Raw genomic sequence first — 19718 nt, 5'->3', positions numbered from 1 at the left:
GATAGGAATATCAAACTGTTTAAAGCGGGGGGGGGGGGTCTTCACCTGCACACGCGTGGGAATTGAGTCCCAAGCGACGATAACAACACACGCTAAAAACGCAAAGGCTCATGGGTAGACGCTTGTTTGTAAACAATGACACACTATGGCCATCTGAAGCATGCGCGGGTGACGACTCCCCCGCTTTAACTAAACGGGAGTAAGTACAGTGTTCGTGGAATACTAAAATAGTAATACGTTATAAATATTCTTTAAAGTGCGGCAGACGTCGCGCTGCGCATGTGCGACATTTGTGTTGATAAACATTGATTTTCCCATAATCCAATGCGCTCTTTTAATGGAAATCACAAGTATGAGGTTTTACGTGGACGCGATTTGCACTACTTACCACTGGTGACTCCTTCCATACCTTACATTGAACCACCTAAAAATACTTAATTAAAGTTTCGTAACGTCTCAGTTTGTACTCGTTGATCTGCGCAACAGTCAAAGTCACCATCTTTGTTTATATGAGACCCATATATCTCTTGCATGCGTGGCGCGAAGATTACCGCCCTTTGAGGGAGTGAACGAATATATTAATGCGCGGTGGTCGTCGCGCAGCATGTGTTCGAATTTCATGTAAATAAACAATGTATTTTACACGCGTTGTATACGTCGCTATGGGTGCCATATTGAACAGAACGCGGCGCGACGACTGCCGCTCTTTAAGTTGGTGGTTGCTACAACTGATACAATGAATTAAAGTATGGTATGCCCGAAAACAAAGAACAATGTGTACAAAACAAACGTTCAAGGATTCAGAATGCAGAGATTGTGTGAATTATAATTTCGCCGAATACGTCACTGAGCAACTGATGTCCAGCGCGTCATAATCAGACAAACTACGTGCTTACATAGTTTACACGGCATACAGTATCGGGCTACCAATGCAGTGGTGGATCCAGAGGGGGGGGGGGGCAGGGGGGCCATGGCCCCTCCCAAACGCATGACGATTCATATCATCTGGATTACGCATAGCTTCTCTGCGATTTACGCTCCGTATATCTTAAGCGAAGCTTGGAAACCAATCGTAAATACAGGACAAGCAAAGGTTGTAGTAGCAACAAACCCTAAAGTATTTTGAGGGTATTTGTGCTATCATGGGGCGGACATCCGGGCATTTTCACCGCCTGCCAACCAGCGGCGGTGAAAACAAAGGCCCAAAACTCGCAGAAAACGGTACTTTGGGATGATTGTTGGGACTCCTCTGAACAGTGTAACAAGATTAGCCCTACGTGTGTAACATATATAAATTTGGTTGTTCGGGATTACTTCAAAGTTGAGTTTGTGTTCTTTTCTCGAATTTTCACTGGCCCGACCGTTAATGTCATACCCCTTCTGGAAGCTCGGCATTTCAATATTATAGAAATAAACTTTCAAATTTGATTTTTACAGCAGACGTTCGATCCACACATTTCACGTATTACGCAAAATCTCGCAGTGAATGAAAAATTAACTATTTAGTCCGACCCTGCCACATCTTCTAAAACATGTACCTGGCTGATGATTGCGAGTTTTACAAAGACAAGTTACATGAATGACTAACTATACATACTCACTTATGTTAGAAAGTAAGTGTTGGCCAACTCTTTGTGTGCCATTTGGATTTTTAACAAATCTATTAAGTACTTCCTGTGGGCCTTCAGAATGGATCTTGTAATATGGAGTACATTGCTTGTGTAGTTGGACTGAAGCCGGTTTCATCACCATCTACCACCATAAGCTGGTAATTGTATGGCAAAGTGAACTCTGTCAAACTGTCATTCTTTTTGGACAAATCAAATGATAATCACCAAAAATAAGGCTTCCATTATTTAGTAACAGTCTGAAGTACAATGTATGACTACATTGGGAAATAACATACAAGACATTGATTTCATTTAACTTTGAACTGATTTAATCAAAACAATTGCTTTTAATCATAGACCTTAAAAGTTCTATGTTTTAATGTACAAGATGCATATTAACAGTTACAAAATAAAGATTATATTGCATATTCAAGAAACTGTTATAGTAAAACAGAGAAACTTGCGCTAAAAAAGTGGAATACTCCAAATTAACACATTGACATTCAGAAAGTCAAAAATATTATACAAAAATACAAGGTTTAGGCCAGTGGCTGTGATAATCTTACAAAACTATGTTTCTACAATGTTGGTACTAAGAAGACAAACTGCTTATATCAAGATTACCACCGATTAAACTGAGCTAAACATACATTTGGTTTATTTTGGAAACCATGCAAGAGTGAAACTGCGACTTAGATACAGCATAAATGAAGAAATTAATTTTTTAGTGCATTAATCATTGATGTTATTTTGAGAATACATTGTATCAACAAAGTTGTACATGAAATCAGTACAGTGAGTGTAATGGATAGAAGAGGTTGATGGATTCCCATATTAAAAGATAACATAATTTGTGATAATTATACATCTTTTCCTTGTGTATAGTAATAATTTAGTGAGAGATACCAGCCTCAACACAAGCGAAAAAATATTTTACAAGATCCATGTTTTGAGTTTCACCTTGGAAATCCGCTCTGATGTAAAAATGCCCAAATTTCGTTTGTGTAGAGGAGGCTGATTTCGCCACATAAACATTTGATAGCTCATCAGAGTGCCGGAAACTAGCAAATATATTCTATTTCAAACGTGTACTACAACGTTTCTGCATCCAGCGTGTAAAGTTAGAAAGAAAGAAAACTGTTCAATTATTACACAAATAAAACATACATTTCTCAAATAAAAATGAAGCCTGTTGTATATTAAAACACATTTGTATACGTCTGTATAGATTTTTATGGATAATTAATGTTTGTTTTTACAGCCAAATGTACCGTATAATAATAATACCATTAATTACAATGAATATTAATATGCATTTATTAGAACAATTTATTTTCAATTATTTTGACTGGCTTTTATAATGTTAAAAAAAACAATCGTAACTTATAGAACACTTCTATTGGAAATAATCATTATAAAAATAAACATTTAATTTATTTGACCCCCCCCCCCAATATTGAAAAATTAAAAATTACCCTCACTGCCCATTATTTGTAAATCCATCCCTAGCCTCTGAAAGAATACTTTTAAAACAGGTCTTCTTAGTTAACATGTTATTTTAGCTAATCTTTAATTTCGCCAATTCAAGATGTCATGCTATATTAAAAAGAATTGTTCTCAAAATGAGAATGTTGCTATTGTCAATTAGGGAATGGAGTAAAATTGGCAAAAATGTCATATAGCCATTTTGAATATTATTAATTCAACTTGTATAAAAAGTTGCCCCCTCCATTTCAAAACAGTGTACCCTGCAAAATTTTTAAAAAAATAGGCACTAAGAAACATCTCTTTCAACAAATGATATTAAAAGTCTTCTGGGAAAGCCGAAATGAACAGAAAAAAATAACATCAAATGCACATGTCTCAAGGCGAAAAATTGTTTGAGGAAAACACAGGTTGGAAATACTTTCACAACATGCATCAGATCATTGCCTGACTCATTGCCGACTCCACCAATCAGGTGGACTCCATATAAATGTTGGTAACCTCCATAGAGAGGTGTGAAAAATTAACAAACTTGTATACAGACAGAGCTGCATTTGAAATCCGGATACTTCTTATGGTGGCTAGGAATGATTAACAAATTGGGCACAGATGTAGTTGGGGGGTTTGTAAATGAATGATTGGATCAAATCGACATGAGATGTGAAAAATACTTGACATGCCCTTGAAATTTGTCTTGATCCACGTTCATACTTTATGGAAGTAGTCTGTGGATGTTTGAAATGTAAGAAAAAATACAATTACTAGTAGCACATGTTAAGAATTTTTCACCCACATGTTTTTATAATGCTAATTCCACAAATGGACTGTACCGGTAATTAATTTTCTATACACATGTGTACTGTAAAATACTTTATTTTAGCTGGAATTAATTTTTACTGAAAGAACATTTTGGTTGCTTTGCATGAAGTGTATTTTCACTGATTTTTGATGAGTCAAAACATAAGAAAAAGGTATTTTCGCTGAATTATATTTTCACTTTTGCACTCCTACAGCAAATACAGTAGAAATAAATTCAGAGTAAAAATAAAGTAACAGTACAATTGTAGAGGTAGTTGTGAATCCAGAAAGAGGAAGTCCTCAGATTGCACTGTGTATGATATAATTAACTGTATGCACTGATTAATTGTGATTGTATCCACAAGTACATCTGACTGAAGAACACAATTTTCCTTAACAAAATAATCTGTCAATGTTTATGGAACACTGGTCATCATTATGTACATTTCCAATTTTAATACATGCTCATTTTGTTTGTTGGTTTACATACATATGTATTTACACTGTTTCAACATTCCTAAACCAAACAGATGCCACTTGGATAACTTTTAAAAACAACAAACTCAATTAACTATTCCCAGTGGGTCTAATGGTTACGTCACTCAGTTTATCTCAGCTAACAGTTACAATTTCTGAAAAGTGATGCGATTACTTCACTCATTCCAGCTCAGCTAACAGTTACGATTCTTGACAAGTGATGAGAAAACATAACTCATTCCAGCTCAGCTAACGGTTACAATTTCTGAGAGTGATGCGATTACTTCACTCATTCCAGCTCGCCTAACAGATACAATTCCTGACAAATGATGTGATAACTCCATTCATTAACAAGCAGCTAACGATTCTGGTTCCTGATGGTCTATCAATTACATTACTCAATCCATCTTAGCTAACACTTATGATTCCTGCCAGGCATGGTATTCTCAGATGCTATCACATCTTCATCAAGTGAATATTTCATATTTCCTGAGCATTCTTTGTGTCAGATCAAATGTTGTAAAACTAATCCCTACAGCAATTGGTCCTTTAATCCAGTTCATACTTAATCCTTTATACAATCCACCAACTAGTCCTTCTCGTTTTAAGACAAGTGAGATAGTGTTTACAATTGTATCATACAAATGTCCATAATCCTTCAAACCAGCAGTTTGCATTCTTCGCCTTACAATGTCCAATGGATAGGATGCAGACTGTCCAAATAATCCCGCTAAAGCACCAAAACACATTCTCTCTATTGGATGGGGATCTTTCCCTCCTGTATAATCTGTAATACAAGGTGGTATATTAAAAGTGAATCATGGAGTATTTGAGAGGTTGTCGGATTCACATGAATAACTAGTGGCAATACTGTTTTTTTAAATATATTTCAGACACAAATGTTGCAGCCTTTCTTCTTCTTGTACTTACAACAAAAGAATGAACAGCATTAATCTGCTCCCTTTTGTACAAGTGCCTGTACCAGTTCTACAATGCATATAATACACATAACATGTATGTTTACAAAACGTTAAACAAAATGGCTGCCATTGATGTACAAGAACACAAATGCCTCTGTACATTTGGATCTAACTGGACATTGAAAATTTTAGATACAAACAGAACTGGTGCAAATAAGATAAAAATAGTCGAACAACATAGCTAAAAGTCGGCCATCTTGGAAATTATGGCACAAATCAACTTGTCAAGATTAAATCAATCTGATGATAATAAGATCCTGTTTGGCTTAATTTTTTTTTGTATTTTATAGTAATTATATAAAAAAAAAATATAAAAAAAATTGAATAAACTTAGTGATTGCAAAGTTGTAAGCAAAAATTACCCAAAATTAGTATTTTTTTTTTGGACAATTTTGAACAAGTCATGAAAAATGATAGATACATGTACATGCAAATGGAGAACTGAGTAAAGTCAATATGTGTTAGCAATATATTAAGTTTGAACATATTTGGTCTGTGCAACTTGAGATAATGCTCTACATACATAAAATGTAGGCTTTTACGCCAAATATTTGGAACATAGACCAAGAAATAGATTGATTTTATATAAATTCTAATAATAGTAAAGCAATAAATATCAATATAAGTGGGATAATGATCCCTAATTTTAATTTCAAAATAAATCATGCAACAATACACAGTATCACCCAGTTCCATGATATCACATTGTTTTAGTACAGATACAATGTATGCCTATAGACAGTACTATGATATATCAACTTCAGGGTTTATGAATACAGCTTATGCACATATATCAAGCATAAAATGAGATTTCAGTGTGGTACAATCCATCTTACCTCCATGTAATTTCTTGAGTGTTTCATATGTAAAAAAACTAATACCACCATATGGAAGTACACCTATGACAGTCGGTAGAAATCCTCTGTAAAACGTTCGAACTCCTTCTTTCTTGTAAATCATCCAAAATACACTGGTTAATGTATTGTACCTTAGAAATAAAGTATACACCATATTCATCTTGTAATAGCATAATATTACAGCACCCTCTAAGGCCCAAAAGTGTTTTTTTTTTTCCTGATTTGTTTTTATTTTATCACAAATCAAATCACACAACAAAATCACAAGCATCAGTACCCAGTCATTTGTTATGTTCATACCAAGTTTGAATGACATCGACGAGGCCATACCATTGTCTTTGTACCAACTTTCAAATAAATTGATCCACGCATGCCTGAGAAATAATATCACACAGTGGGACAGAGACCAAAACAAAAGCCCCATTTCTGATTACACCATCATTTTTTTAATGGTACAAATGTACCTATCTAAGAACCATGTGCAGTGCAACGACAGTGACACTTTGACACTATAAAGTCTGTTTCTATAATACTTACATTTCTTTCTGTGTAACAGCCATTCTTGCTCTGGCTAAATCTAATGGATAGGTAAAGGAAACAGCAGTAGCACCCGCTAACGAACCAGCAACAAAACGTGGTAATGGATCTAAGGCTCTGTGGAGACAACACAGCAACAAATGAAGTCATAAAATATACATTTCAACATTAGGATTTAGAAAATAACTTTGATAACCATGTATGTGATTAAGATCTCAAAGAAAGCAAAATCTCACACTTTGTGAGCATGCACATCCAGAAAATGTAGCTCTAACTCGTGGCATCACAAAACACAGTTAATGTTTGAAAAGGCTTGTCTTCAAAAACAGTGTACTCTCTAACAAGACTGACATTGCAGGGATACAGAGTCAACCCACAGTTTGACTGTAGCATAACTAGTCGCAGCAAATCTGTGTCAGTGACTTGTCATACAGGCTTAAAGGCAACACTAGATCAAAGTATCACAGCCTCTCAGGACTGAAACAGGGCTTAAAATTAACAGTAGCCCAACGCACAGACAGTACTTTTGTTTTGAAAAAATCAGTCTTGTCTTCAAAACTAAGGGTATTAAACACAAAATGTATACAAAATAGTGGACCATCTAAGCGTCTACAAATGCTAATTTCTAGCTCTGACTCATCATCAAAAGTTAAAAGGTGTTACAACTCGATTCACTTCCAGGACCAATGAACAAACAGTCCTCAAAGGCGACGAGCTGCAATAGTTTAATATACGCACATATTAAAAGCATTGAAAGACATGGTGAGCGTCTACAATGCTGTACGAGTGTGCATCATGTATATTTATATGAAGTTATCAAATGATGATAAATCATTTTTCCATGGGGTTCTACACGTGTCATTTGAACAACTTTCTGACCAATAGCATGACAGCAACTCATCCAAAAACTCCAACAAGCAGCATGTTACTTTTGCCAGACGCTAGGAAATAGACATTCTACTTTTATTATTTGCATCATTTGATATAATGCACAGTGAGAGAATCGATCATCATTTTATATCATTTGACAAAAACATTGAGGACTACCACACAATGTCAGACTAGCAGCCATATTCTAACATTGGATTGTGGGAAGGTGACTAATCAGTAATCATTATGGTTGTTATCAGTTAAACTGACACTGTCAGAGCTGTGCATGTACAATCATACTGTTCTGCTATTGTTCTTCTGTTTCTGATTGGTCTTTAATGACATGCATAATATGTTATAAGCAGTTAAAGACAATAAACACTGCTCATGGTTATAAATATTGTACTTTATTGTCACAAAAGACCAATGGTGATAACTGTTTGAATTATAGTTTGCATATTGCTCTTTAGCCCATTTCTAAAAATTTGCTGCTAACAATATGTAAATATTTGTATGCATATGTACAATTCTGATGACAGTGGTGCTTAACCCCTTTTGAGTACCTGATTTTTTTTTTCAATTTAAAATTCAGTGCAAATATTTTCTCATTTTGTTAAATTTTCAGTAAATTTAATCAATATTTTGGACAATACAGACAGTTTCAGATATTGCTTTTAGTTTTTGATCAAAAGATTTGTTAATTTTTATCTACATTTCATATTGGGAAGGAGCAGACTGCATAAAAATATTTTGTAGATGGTACCAAAATTGCCAATGGCGTTCAAACGGTTAACAAGCAGCCTCTCGGCTGAGATAGCTCTGCTGTTAGCAATGCACATTTCAATTAAAGAACAGAAGACATCATTAGAAAATGAACAATATGCATAATATCAATGCAATGGGACTTGCTGTTTTCAACAAGAATTCAAAAATATAATTTTTCACCATAAATTATTGTGGTTTTTAACAAATATTCACCAAAATTAGAGAATTGAAGATATGATCATGAAATGAACAAATCTGAGAGAGGTCTACCCAAGGTACACATACACCAAGTATCAAAGCATTCAGGCTTGCAGTTTTCAAGAAGAAGTCGAAAAAGTAAAACATTGACACGGACGACGACAGACAATCACTCATATGATAAGCTCCGCTCGACAAAGTCGACAGCGGAGCTAAAAATTCATACAAATTCAAACTTACTTTCCATCTTTGGCACCGAATAACAGTTTATACTGTTCATGAGCTGCATACTGTATCGCTGCGTAAGGGATTATACGAGCCATCGTGGCTGTATTACCACGCCATAAATTGAAAAATCCTTCTTTTCTGTAAGTTTCACCGAGTACATTCATGGCTGCTTTGTAGGTAAATTCTTTTTGAGAAGCTGTCAAAATTAATATATGGTTAGAAAGGAAAACAATAAGTACACATGAAAACAATACACTGGGTATAACCACCGTAATAACCCAAATGAACTACCATAAAATCTGCATTAGAAGCTGTAGTCACACCCATTCTTTTTTAACAATTGAGAACCAAAAAATCACCATTTCTTATGAAACTGTACTACCTTTCTAAGTAAGAATTGCACTTCCTAAAAGGCCTTGAAGCCTGATCATTAACCTGTTGAATGTCACAAGCATTTTTCACAAAATAAATTTGCATAACTGTGGCTATAGAAGTTATGTCCACATGATCCAAAATGAACAAATTAAGAAATTATCTAAAAATCAATAAACAAAAGTGCAATAGGTATTAAAAAATGTTACAACTCGATTCACTTCCAGGACCAATGAACAAACAGTCCTCAAAGGCGACGAGCTGCAATAGTTTAATATACGCACATATTAAAAGCATTGAAAGACATGGTGAGCGTCTATAATGCTGTACGAGTGTGCATCATGTATATTTATATAAAGTTATCAAATGATGATAAATCATCTTTCCATGGGGTTCTACGCGTGTCATTTGAACAACTTTCTGACCAATAGCATGACAGCAACTCATCCATGTATAACAAATTATGATCTTTGGGAAAAAAATTAATAATATTTAGTAATTTTCATTGTTTTCACTTTAGTTCAAATATTCCTTCAAATCACTGAAGTATTACATGATAGTATAAATACGAGATCCACTGATCAATGTGTGTACCACCCGAATTTACGAGGTTAAAAATATTAGGCTGTTGGAACACGGTCAAAGTCAAAATTTTAATCATTATCTTCATTGCCGAATGTGTTGGATTGTATGCAAACTCAATGAAAATTCCCAAAGAGTTTCTGGTACTGTAAAATACTTTATTTTCATTTTGAATTAATTTTCGCTATTTTCGCTGAAGGAATGATTCAGTGAAAATAAAATTCAGCAAATATAACTTTTTTCCTATATTTTACATTCAACTCATCAAAAATCAGTGAAAACAAATTTCATACAAAACACCCAAAAAGTCTTTTCAGCGAAAACTATCGTAATTCCAGCTAGTATTTTACAGTATTTTACAAACATGCGACATATTTATGCAAATGGGCGCTTACAACGTGAACCCGGAAATAGAAATGCCCCAAAATGGGGGATGGGCGCTTAGCCAAGCATGGGCGCTAACGTGATCGAGTATGGTAATTGTATCCAATGGTTGCTTACATACTAAAAACAACAACCCATCAATTTCTTTTGTCTTATGCCTTGCTTGTTTTATTTTTAAACAGAAACATTGGTTAGGGAAATGACTAATATAGACTTTACATCATAAGTGAAGAAGATTCTGTTACAACATGTACCAACAGAAAAGTCAACTATGGAAATGGAAAAAAACATAGTGGTCACAGCGAGTTTAATAATAATGATACCGATAACACCCAAGAAAAGAACTTAAATTTGTGAAATCACAAGAATATCAGAAGTTCCATTTAATGTTGAATTTAATATGTTGGGTCTGTCCAGACTAAAAGCATTATGCAAGCTTTAAAAATTTACAATTTAAGTATAGAATGTGGGGACAAAAAAATCTTACAATGACACATATTGTGCAATATAACTCAGTAACAGGAAAACCTAAATTAAATTGAACACAATACCAGGACACTTACACCAGTACATGCATATAGTGATAACATTAAACTTTTGAACCAGTGACCTATATTTGCCTCTATTGCTGACTACACTGTGTGCCATCAACATGTTTTCCACTAGAGACACTGAACTACAGATTTTATTGATAGCATGTACATCTAAGCACATACATCTATTATATTTTCATTGTGACAAAGTTTTCAGTGCTTTAAAAAGGAGAAATTGTTTTGGTCAACAAACCTTCAGGGCATGCTTAAACCTGTAACTCATACCACATGTTATTTGACATGATTGTGACATTATAATTTCATTGTCTGAAACAGATCGTTCAAACAGGCAAGCTTCCTATAGGTGTGCACAGGGTCATGGGCCCAACCAAAAGTAGTGTTAAGCCAACCTTGGGTTTGCTCTGAGATGGCCTTGTGCCAATCAGCTCTGTGTGGGCTTTTAAGTAAAAGTGAGCATTGTACTGTGCACAGACGTTGTATTTAACAAAAAACAATTTTTAACATACAGTACATGTTAAAATGTTGGGAAATGGATGGACATATAGCCAAAATTAAATGTTGGACAAACATATTTGATATCAAAGTATTCATTATAGAAATTACTAAATCTGATTAAAATTTTGTGTACATGTAGGCTCTGGCAGCACCAAGTGTGAATCACCACTATATTAGACCAATCATGTATGTACACATTGGATGAGCAACCAATCAGAACTTACAGACTACTTTCCAGTGAGATGCTCTACAACTGGTTGAATGGCAGGAGGAGGTTCTACCTAAATAGGATTTTCAAAAGTACTTACTTTGAAATATAATTTTGGTTCTATCTAAAGGTGCAATAGTTGTCTTGGCAACAGCTCCAGCAATGGCTCCTCCAGTCAGTGATGTCAGTACCCGTTTTTTGGTGCTGAGCTATAATAAAAAAAGAATTTCATGAGAATAACATTTACCGTACTCGACCGTGTTAGCGCCCATGCCCGGGCAAGCGCCCACCCCCCACTTTTGCGCAATTTTTATATTTGGGGTCACATTCGGCAAAGCGCCCACCCCTTCAAAATGCAACTAATTTAAAACTTGGTCTTGCGTAACGAATCTTGGTAATCGTTTTTATATGATACAGCGTGGATATCGATCGCTGTGAACAGGTTGTGAATGCGTAGAACACGGTAACCGTGCGTAAATTACGCTTCGACAATGACCTGTTAATACAAGCAAAATGCGGTAAATATTTCATGCCATATTCAATCTACCTCTCAAAAATGGCTAGTTACTAGTTTTTTGGAAAAACAATGTCGTTTATTCGCTGAAATCAATTCCAACAGACCGTACTTCGACATCGATAATTCACTTCCGCATTGCGTTACCGGAAAGTTTGCGTCAGTACAACACAGCATTCTGATTGGCAAATAATCGACTTGACCCAATAGGTCAAAGGACGCTGCTTCAGGTCAAATGCATCATGGCGGAAAGTGATTTTCATCGAGAGTTTGCGTACGATCCAACACCTTCATCAGTGGAGGTAATATGACAATTTTGACTTCGACTGTGTTCCAACAGACTCAAATGTTTTTAATTTCGTAAATTCTGGTGGTACGTAATTAATATTGTAATAAAATGTGCATATTTTTTGTGATCATTTCTGTTTCTTCATTGTGAAAATCAATGACGACTCAACTAATTTCGTAATTTGATTTTCCCTCAAAGACGTAATCTGTCACTTGATGAATCAAATTTTTCATTTGCACTCTTTTTCGAGGAGGGTGCTCGGGTAAGCGCCCACCCCTAAAAAATCATGATTTTCTGAGTTGAGGCCCCTGGGCACTAACGCGGTCGAGTACGGTAATATTACAATATTTGTAGGAAAGGAGAATCTATCAAGGTAGTAATTTCACTTTAACATGTTGAGCGCCATCTTTTGCCACCATCTACAAAATGATAGTTAGTAATTTTTGTAAGGTGAAGTGAAAACGGAATGAAGTATTTACAGTCCTTGTGGGCTGTAATGGTCACTGTCACTGTTTACAAACGTTTACTGTGGCTGTCTAAGTATTTGCCCGATATATCATGGTCAATATCCACGCTGTATTATATAAATTTGATTGCTGGTAATTCAGAAAAGTCAAACAATGCCTAAAGACCAGGTTTTATGACATACAGTCACATTTGAAGGAATGGGCGCTTAACTGAATATGAACCCGACAACACTTAATTGATCATGGGTGCTCAATTGGATGAGTCCGGTAAAAGCAATATCTTAGCTGTCTGTATACCCAAAAAATAGGACAAAACATTTGTACTGAATTTTGGATACCATAATTTCCCTTGAATAATTTAGTGTAAGACAAGTGTTTTTTTATCATTGTTATACCCGTAAAATTCCTGTGAACCCAACGCAATCCACTTATCATTCAGAATTTGAATCCGATGCCATTTAAGACGTGTTCAAAACTTTTCCTGCACAATTACGACATTTGAATACTGTTGTTGCATGGAAATAGTTGCGCAGTAATCTTTAATGGCGAAGTCCAGTGTAGTCATGGTAACTGCTGTGAGAGTTCGATGATATGGAGCGTTTTTTGGTTTGGTACAGTGCACCAGCAAACAAGAAACCCAAAACAAAAGTCGAAGAAAGATAAAAAAAACATCAGCATGATTAGGAAGTTTTGTGTGCGTGGTTTCCAAATTGAATGGTTGTCATTCTTTATTATGAATGGAACAGGGAAATTAATGAGTTATATAAATCATTCTGATGAGGATGAAACTTTAGAAACCAGACGAAATCATAGAATGAATGCATATCACGATTTGCTACAGCCTATCACTGCGATTATGTAAATTTAAATACAAATCAAAAACAGGGTTTGATTGAGTAATAAACTTGCTAGTTGTACACAAACATTATTACCAGTTATTGCATTTGAATTTGATAATCAGAGAATTTTTCTAAGAAAGAACTGCAAGAAGGAGCACTGCAATTAAGCGGCGCCACTAAGTGGGGGAGACAGGGTTCTTCCTACATGTACCAGGGTGTGAAGTTTTGATAATTAAATTGGAGCATTCTATGGCTTCTTTAGGGCCAAAATTACTATCAGACAGGTCACAGTTGAAGACTGTGGCTACATGTGATTCCCGGTCATTCAGAATTTAATGGTTGACAGAGGATCTGCTCCCCAGGCGCATGGCCATGGCATGAGGGCGCTGTGGTCCTGTTTGAAAAATCACTGATAATAAAATAGTTCTCAATTACAACTACTCTTACAAAAGATAGCAGAACCAGTAAGATTCTATGTGGGATAGCATTTCTCTGCGTTCACTAGCCATATTGAATAGTGTTGAATTTTCTTAACTGTCTAACCTTGAACTGCCCAAGTAAAATTGGTCCACAGTAGACAAATGTACTCTCAATGCAATGTACATTGTATTACCCCGGTAAAACATGCTACACTTCCTACATGGCTTCTAAGGAAATGACAATCAATAAGTTCTTACTTCATAGCCAGTATTTTATGTCCCATTTGACATTACAGTGATGTTCCGGATTCAGGATAGAAGGGAATATGGTAAGAAATGCACAATACATTTGTACTGTACACATGTGATTATAATCTGGGGTTACCTCTATACAAATGGTGAAAAATGCTGGTTGGTGAATTGACCTACATTGTAAATGTATTACATACATGTACAACTGTTCTGTATGCAGGAATCAAATATCGCATTGTACAACGTATAGGCATAACTTCACTTCCAAGCTGACTTTGCCATAAAACTTGTAATTGTTAAAGTGATTATCATATTGTTATAAATGGTTTCAACTTATTCTTTGTAGTATTCACCTACTGTAGAATACTTTAGTTTCGCTAATTTTGCTAAAGGGATATGTCAGTGCAAATAAAATTCAGCAAATATCCCTTTTTAACTTTTTTACATTCAACTCATAAAAAATTAGTGAAAACAAATTGTATACAAAACAGCCAAAAAGCCTTTTGGCAGCAAAAATAATTTCAGCTAAAATAAAGTATTTTACAAACATGTGATACATGTATGTAAGCAGATTACTGTGCACAATTCAGATATGTAGCAGTGACAACATGCTATCTTTAAGCCAACTTAATACCAGCTAAATATTAAATTATGTCTGGATCATACTGTAGCTTATGTAGGACCTTGTGCTAACTCAAAGTCCCACTACAGTTAGAGGGATAAATAAATAAATTGTGCAGTTCTGATAACATGCACATGAAAATACCTTTTTATTTATTCCATTATGACATAGCCTTTTGTTTTCTAGTTCCATGTTTAATTATGTTTACAGTAAAAGTCTTTCTATTTCAGCTGAAATTCTAAACAACAGAATCAGTTTGTCAAGTCTCATTGAAATCTTGTGTGATCAGTTTTTCATGGTTGGCCAAAAAAAGTTCAGAGTAGGCAAGACATTTCAGATAGGGTTGGGGATATCAGAACCACATATATTTTTAGTTTGGCCTTATACAATGTAGATACTAAAGGATTGAAATTAAAATTAATTAATAGTAGTAAGCCCATTAAAAAAGCACAGACTACCAATGCCTGTCCTAATTGAAGAAATTCACAAAAAAATAAAACTTTGTTGATTATATTTGGTCTCCATTGCCTTGGGACATCCTATCCACCCAAATTATACAATAAATTGCGTACATTTAGTGGTACATGTATTCATACTTTTTAACATGGCAGCAAACAGACCTAAACTACATGTAAGGCCCACTTTACATTACGCTTTTCGCGACAGCAGAACCCCAGTGAAAGAGAATTCTCGCTGGAGGATTTCCGAGCGGTGGGTCTAAAGACGTTGCAACAGTGAAATCCCAACAGCAGAAAATGTCGTCATTGTCACGAAAAGCGCAATGTAAAGTGGATCTAAACCTGATGGACTACCCACTGGGTCTGCTACCACAACCAAGCAACAACAAAATAACCAAATTACAAGGCCTGGAACTATGGCAAGTTAAAGTGGCATCCAGCCTTCGTAATGTTGTTAGAACTCACTATATACATGTAGAGTCTATTGAGAGGTATTTGGCACACTGATGTACAGGAGAGTGTACTATATGCATGTACATTTCTGAAATTCACTTGACATTTTTTTCTGCATATTTACTGGTTGGTTAATCTGATAACAAGTAGAGGCATACATCCACTATATATAGACATACACTACTGATGGATACAGTGAAATGAAAAGGCTTATTTTCTCATATTTCACTGATAGTACTAAAAGAGTTTTACAGTATATACTTATACTGTACATACACAAAGTTATTCATAGGATCTACAAAACTAACTAACTAACTAACTAACTAGATAACTAACTAACTAACTAACTAAATAATAGTATCATAGAAGAAATGTTAGAGTTTTGGGGGGCTAATTTGCATAATTTTGGCAGATCGACTTCTCATGAACAAATTATCATCTCCACTCATCAAGGCATCCACACACCAAAAATCGAGTCAAACGGATTGATGGTTTTTGAGAAGAAGTCGTGCACAGACAGATAGACGAAAGACAGTCGCAGGACAGAAACCCATCCCATAGGTCCGTTGAGACAAAAATGGTAGGATTATAACAGAAATCAAATCAAATGGCATAACAAAAAATTCAGTGTTCAAAAGTACTTGGTGTGAAAATCTGGATCCACCCCTGGTAGTCCACATGCTAATCAAATTTGTGATAAATTATCAAGTTGACTCAATTTGTGCGATCCCTCTAAAATAAACATCAGCTAGTACATGTATACATGTAAATAAAAGAAAAGAGTTTGAAAATAGTAGATTTCCAGGTCGATCACACAGGCATGCAGTGCCATTTTGATTGTTAATTCACAAATTATGCTGTGTGAGACAGATAATTCATCTAAGCAAATCTTCAGACATGTGCTTCACTGACAAAGCTGTGTTTTTTGATAATTTAGGATGGGCCAAATTTTAGGTTTAAATGTTTGTTTCTAGTCATCTTGAAATATGCTAAACACATGTGTGAACAATTACAGTGAAGGAGTTGTCACCTGCACATACAGAAAAACAAGCACATTGTGTGGTTGTTTACAAACAAGTGTCTACCCATGAGCCTTTGCATTTTCATCGTGTGTTGTCATCGTCACTTGGGACTCAATTCCCGCATTTGTGCAGGTGACGATCCTTTCGCTTTAAATTTTGTTGTAGGCATTTCATTATTTGCATGGTTGGCTACATGTACATCAGTTCTATTTTTAGTAAATCTATCAGCATGAATATCAATAAATCACTAAGTAGTGCTTGTGGGTCAGCAAAACCTGTGTTATAATGACTACCGGCATATAGTGACCACTTTTTAAGAGTTCCGAAGCATAATGTACAATGTATAGTTCCTACATATTTACACATAGAAATAAAGAAAATGCTTATAAAATAGAAATAAGGTTAAATATGTATAAATTGAAAACAAAATCTGTTGGTAATCAACAATATTTTGAAAGAAAGAAGGTAATCAGTTGTTTTAATATTACAACATTCACAACAATTTAAAAGCGGGGCAGTCGTCACCTGCGCATGCGTCAGATGGCCATAGTGTGTCATTGTTTGCATTTTTAGCTTGTGTTGTTATTGTCGCTGGGGACTCAATTCCAGTGTGTGCCCAGGTGATGTCCTACCCGCTTTAATGACAAATTTTGGTGGTTTAGCCAACATCATTAATTTGAGGATTAGAAGATGCATTGTCCAATCTGTTAGAGCTCTCAGACAGAACATTGTTGCATTACATACCTGTAAATGTGGCTTTTCTTGTGATATTGCTATAGTTGTTTTACTGGATCCTGGTCTGACATCATCAATTTCTAAACTATGGGGATCCTCCTTCACTGTTGCTGACTCTATCATTTTTGTGGCTGGATAGCGGACTTTGCCAGACGGTCTCAGAGAATGCATTGGCGACGATTACAATGACAGAAAACATTGGTCGTTACCAGTTACATGTACCGACACATATTGGTGCGAATATCTTTTGTAACAAGGCGTGAAAATCCAGAATACAACCAAGCGCTTACAGAGTTTAATGCACTCTTCACAGAGCTAATAATACATGTATGATGGCTGTCAAAAAGTGTCTTGTGTCCATAACTGCATTGGGGAACTTATTGAATATTCTACAATCATATTCTCACTGTAACAAAAATTGATAAAAACAATTAAAAGCCATGGAACCAGGCCTTTCAAAAAAAGTGCCCCGATTGACATACAATATGAGCAAAGTCCAAAAAGCACCTTTGACCCTTTGATCGCACATGTCCTAAATGAATGGTAAGCCGGCTCACGTGAATTGCTGTGCATGCAGGTGAGCAAGCCTCCTCTCTTGGATTTGCTGCAGTTTTAGCTTTGATTAGTCAATGCTTGTATGGAGCTGCAGGTCCATGCTTAGAGTCACAGTTTGCCTCCCCACAAATCCCAGTGCGACGGTTATTCATGTCATTTCTAAATGTACGCAATCTTATAACTTTCTAAGATATCAAAGAGTGCAGAAATAATAGCATGCCTTGTGATCTATCAGAAACATCCACTATGCTGGACAATGGAAATAACACTACATGTATAATGTCAAAAACCAATCCTATTTCGAGAAGTCACAAAATACCAAAGCAGTGAACAATGCTTAGCCTCGCGCAAAAGGCATTCACATGTGAAGGCAGTGAAAATGGGGCTTACAGCATGGAGGTACATGTACAAATAGAATTTTACCTCCATGGTTACAGGTACATGTACATGCCGTAACTCCATCCCAACACTTCAGTGTGGTCTGGATTATGCAGTTGGCTAGCAAAAAAAAATTGTTTTTAATATGGAATGTAAGAAAATGAACACAGCACAAACAATAGATTCACGCTAAACTTTCTGTCTGAAGAATTTCATAACAGAATTAACATGTCAATTGTTCTGAAAAGGATTGTGAAGGTTAGCCATGTTTTGTTTGGTAACCATCTGATAGGATTATAACAGTATACATAATTTTAGGGAAGGTGAGGACATTTTCTTATTGAATATGCATGAATAGTAACGTGATGTTCACGCTATTCTGCTAATAATAATAATAATAATAAAATTATTATTATTATTATTATTATTATTATTAGCATTCTCTGTCGACCTACCGATTTATGTTTAGTATAGCCATGGTTTAGCCAAAGAAGATAAATGGTACTGGGCGAGCTATAAATAATACATGAAATGTTATTTTTCTCACCACTGATCTAGAATGATTATTGATTTCAACTTTTAACTAACATATAGGTCTCTAAATTAGTGGAAGCGATGTCACCTCCCAGCTTGCATGACGGCATTTTTAAGTGATATTTGCTGGGTCAGCTTCATCGCGCGTAATCTCGAAGTTGTATTCATATGCTGACTTAAAGAGTGGGAAAGTTGATACATAGATAAGTGACTCGGCAGTACGTATCACCAGTCAGCTGTGCGTTTACTCTGCGCATAACCTCCTTGACCGTAACGTAGCTCAACATATGCCAATCAGTGATGTTAAAACTGCAGTAAAACCTTGATGCGAAAACTTTGCACAGCAACACATCGACGTATATAGCTCGGTAAACAAATACTTGCCAATACAAATATAGAAACATTTCAGAAAATCGTTACATACTTAACTACCAGCGGTTGTAATCCTGTCATGAATACACCAATACACGCTATAATCAACTTACATTTCGAAATTCCGACCAAGGCAATGTTCTTCAGCATGCGAGCTGCCATGTTGAAAAAAGTACACTATCCTCGTACAGGATTTGTTTTATTCTCTTAGATTCTTCATTTTTATCTTAATTGTAAATTCTGAAATTCGATTCAATGGCCATGAAAATTATATAAAACTAATTTTCATGTTAATTTGAAGTACTTAATAAATTACAACCTATTTTTAAAAATAATCATATTATTGTCCCGGAAAAAGGATGGTGTCATTACTTATTCAAAATGGTGGGTATTGGGTGGGTTCTTCGAA

General features: G+C 35.4%; 1 protein-coding gene across 1 annotated transcript; it reads right to left on the bottom strand.

Annotated features, from left to right (window-relative positions):
* Nucleotides 1–1916: 1916 nt before the first annotated feature.
* On the bottom strand, nucleotides 1917–19495 carry LOC100374439 (mitochondrial coenzyme A transporter SLC25A42-like). Its single transcript, XM_085494965.1, has 7 exons — nucleotides 19423–19495; nucleotides 17480–17876; nucleotides 11501–11609; nucleotides 8818–9001; nucleotides 6745–6861; nucleotides 6187–6338; nucleotides 1917–5157 (listed from the first exon to the last, which is right to left on the bottom strand). The coding sequence occupies exons 2-7, from the start codon at nucleotides 17639–17641 to the stop codon at nucleotides 4838–4840; spliced, it is 1044 nt and encodes a 347-aa protein (XP_085351091.1). The 5' UTR covers nucleotides 17642–17876; nucleotides 19423–19495; the 3' UTR covers nucleotides 1917–4837.
* Nucleotides 19496–19718: the final 223 nt, after the last annotated feature.

This window comes from Saccoglossus kowalevskii, chromosome 21 (assembly GCF_978046115.1).
Source record: "Saccoglossus kowalevskii chromosome 21, keSacKowa6.1, whole genome shotgun sequence".
NCBI classification, from domain to species: domain Eukaryota; kingdom Metazoa; phylum Hemichordata; class Enteropneusta; family Harrimaniidae; genus Saccoglossus; species Saccoglossus kowalevskii.
The sequence above is the reverse complement of the archived record's forward strand: the minus strand, read 5'-3'. Positions and strand labels throughout refer to the sequence as shown.

Excerpts from the sequence above, each read along its gene's own strand:
- LOC100374439 (XM_085494965.1), bottom strand. The coding sequence starts at position 17,641 with ATGCATTCTCTGAGACCGTCTGGCAAAGTCCGCTATCCAGCCACAAAA. Across the intron at positions 9,002-11,500 it reads AACCAAAATTATATTTCAAA|CTTCTCAAAAAGAATTTACC; the intron begins GTAAGTACTTTT and ends TAATTTTGACAG. Across the intron at positions 6,862-8,817 it reads TTCGGTGCCAAAGATGGAAA|AGCCTTAGATCCATTACCAC; the intron begins GTAAGTTTGAAT and ends TTGTCTCCACAG.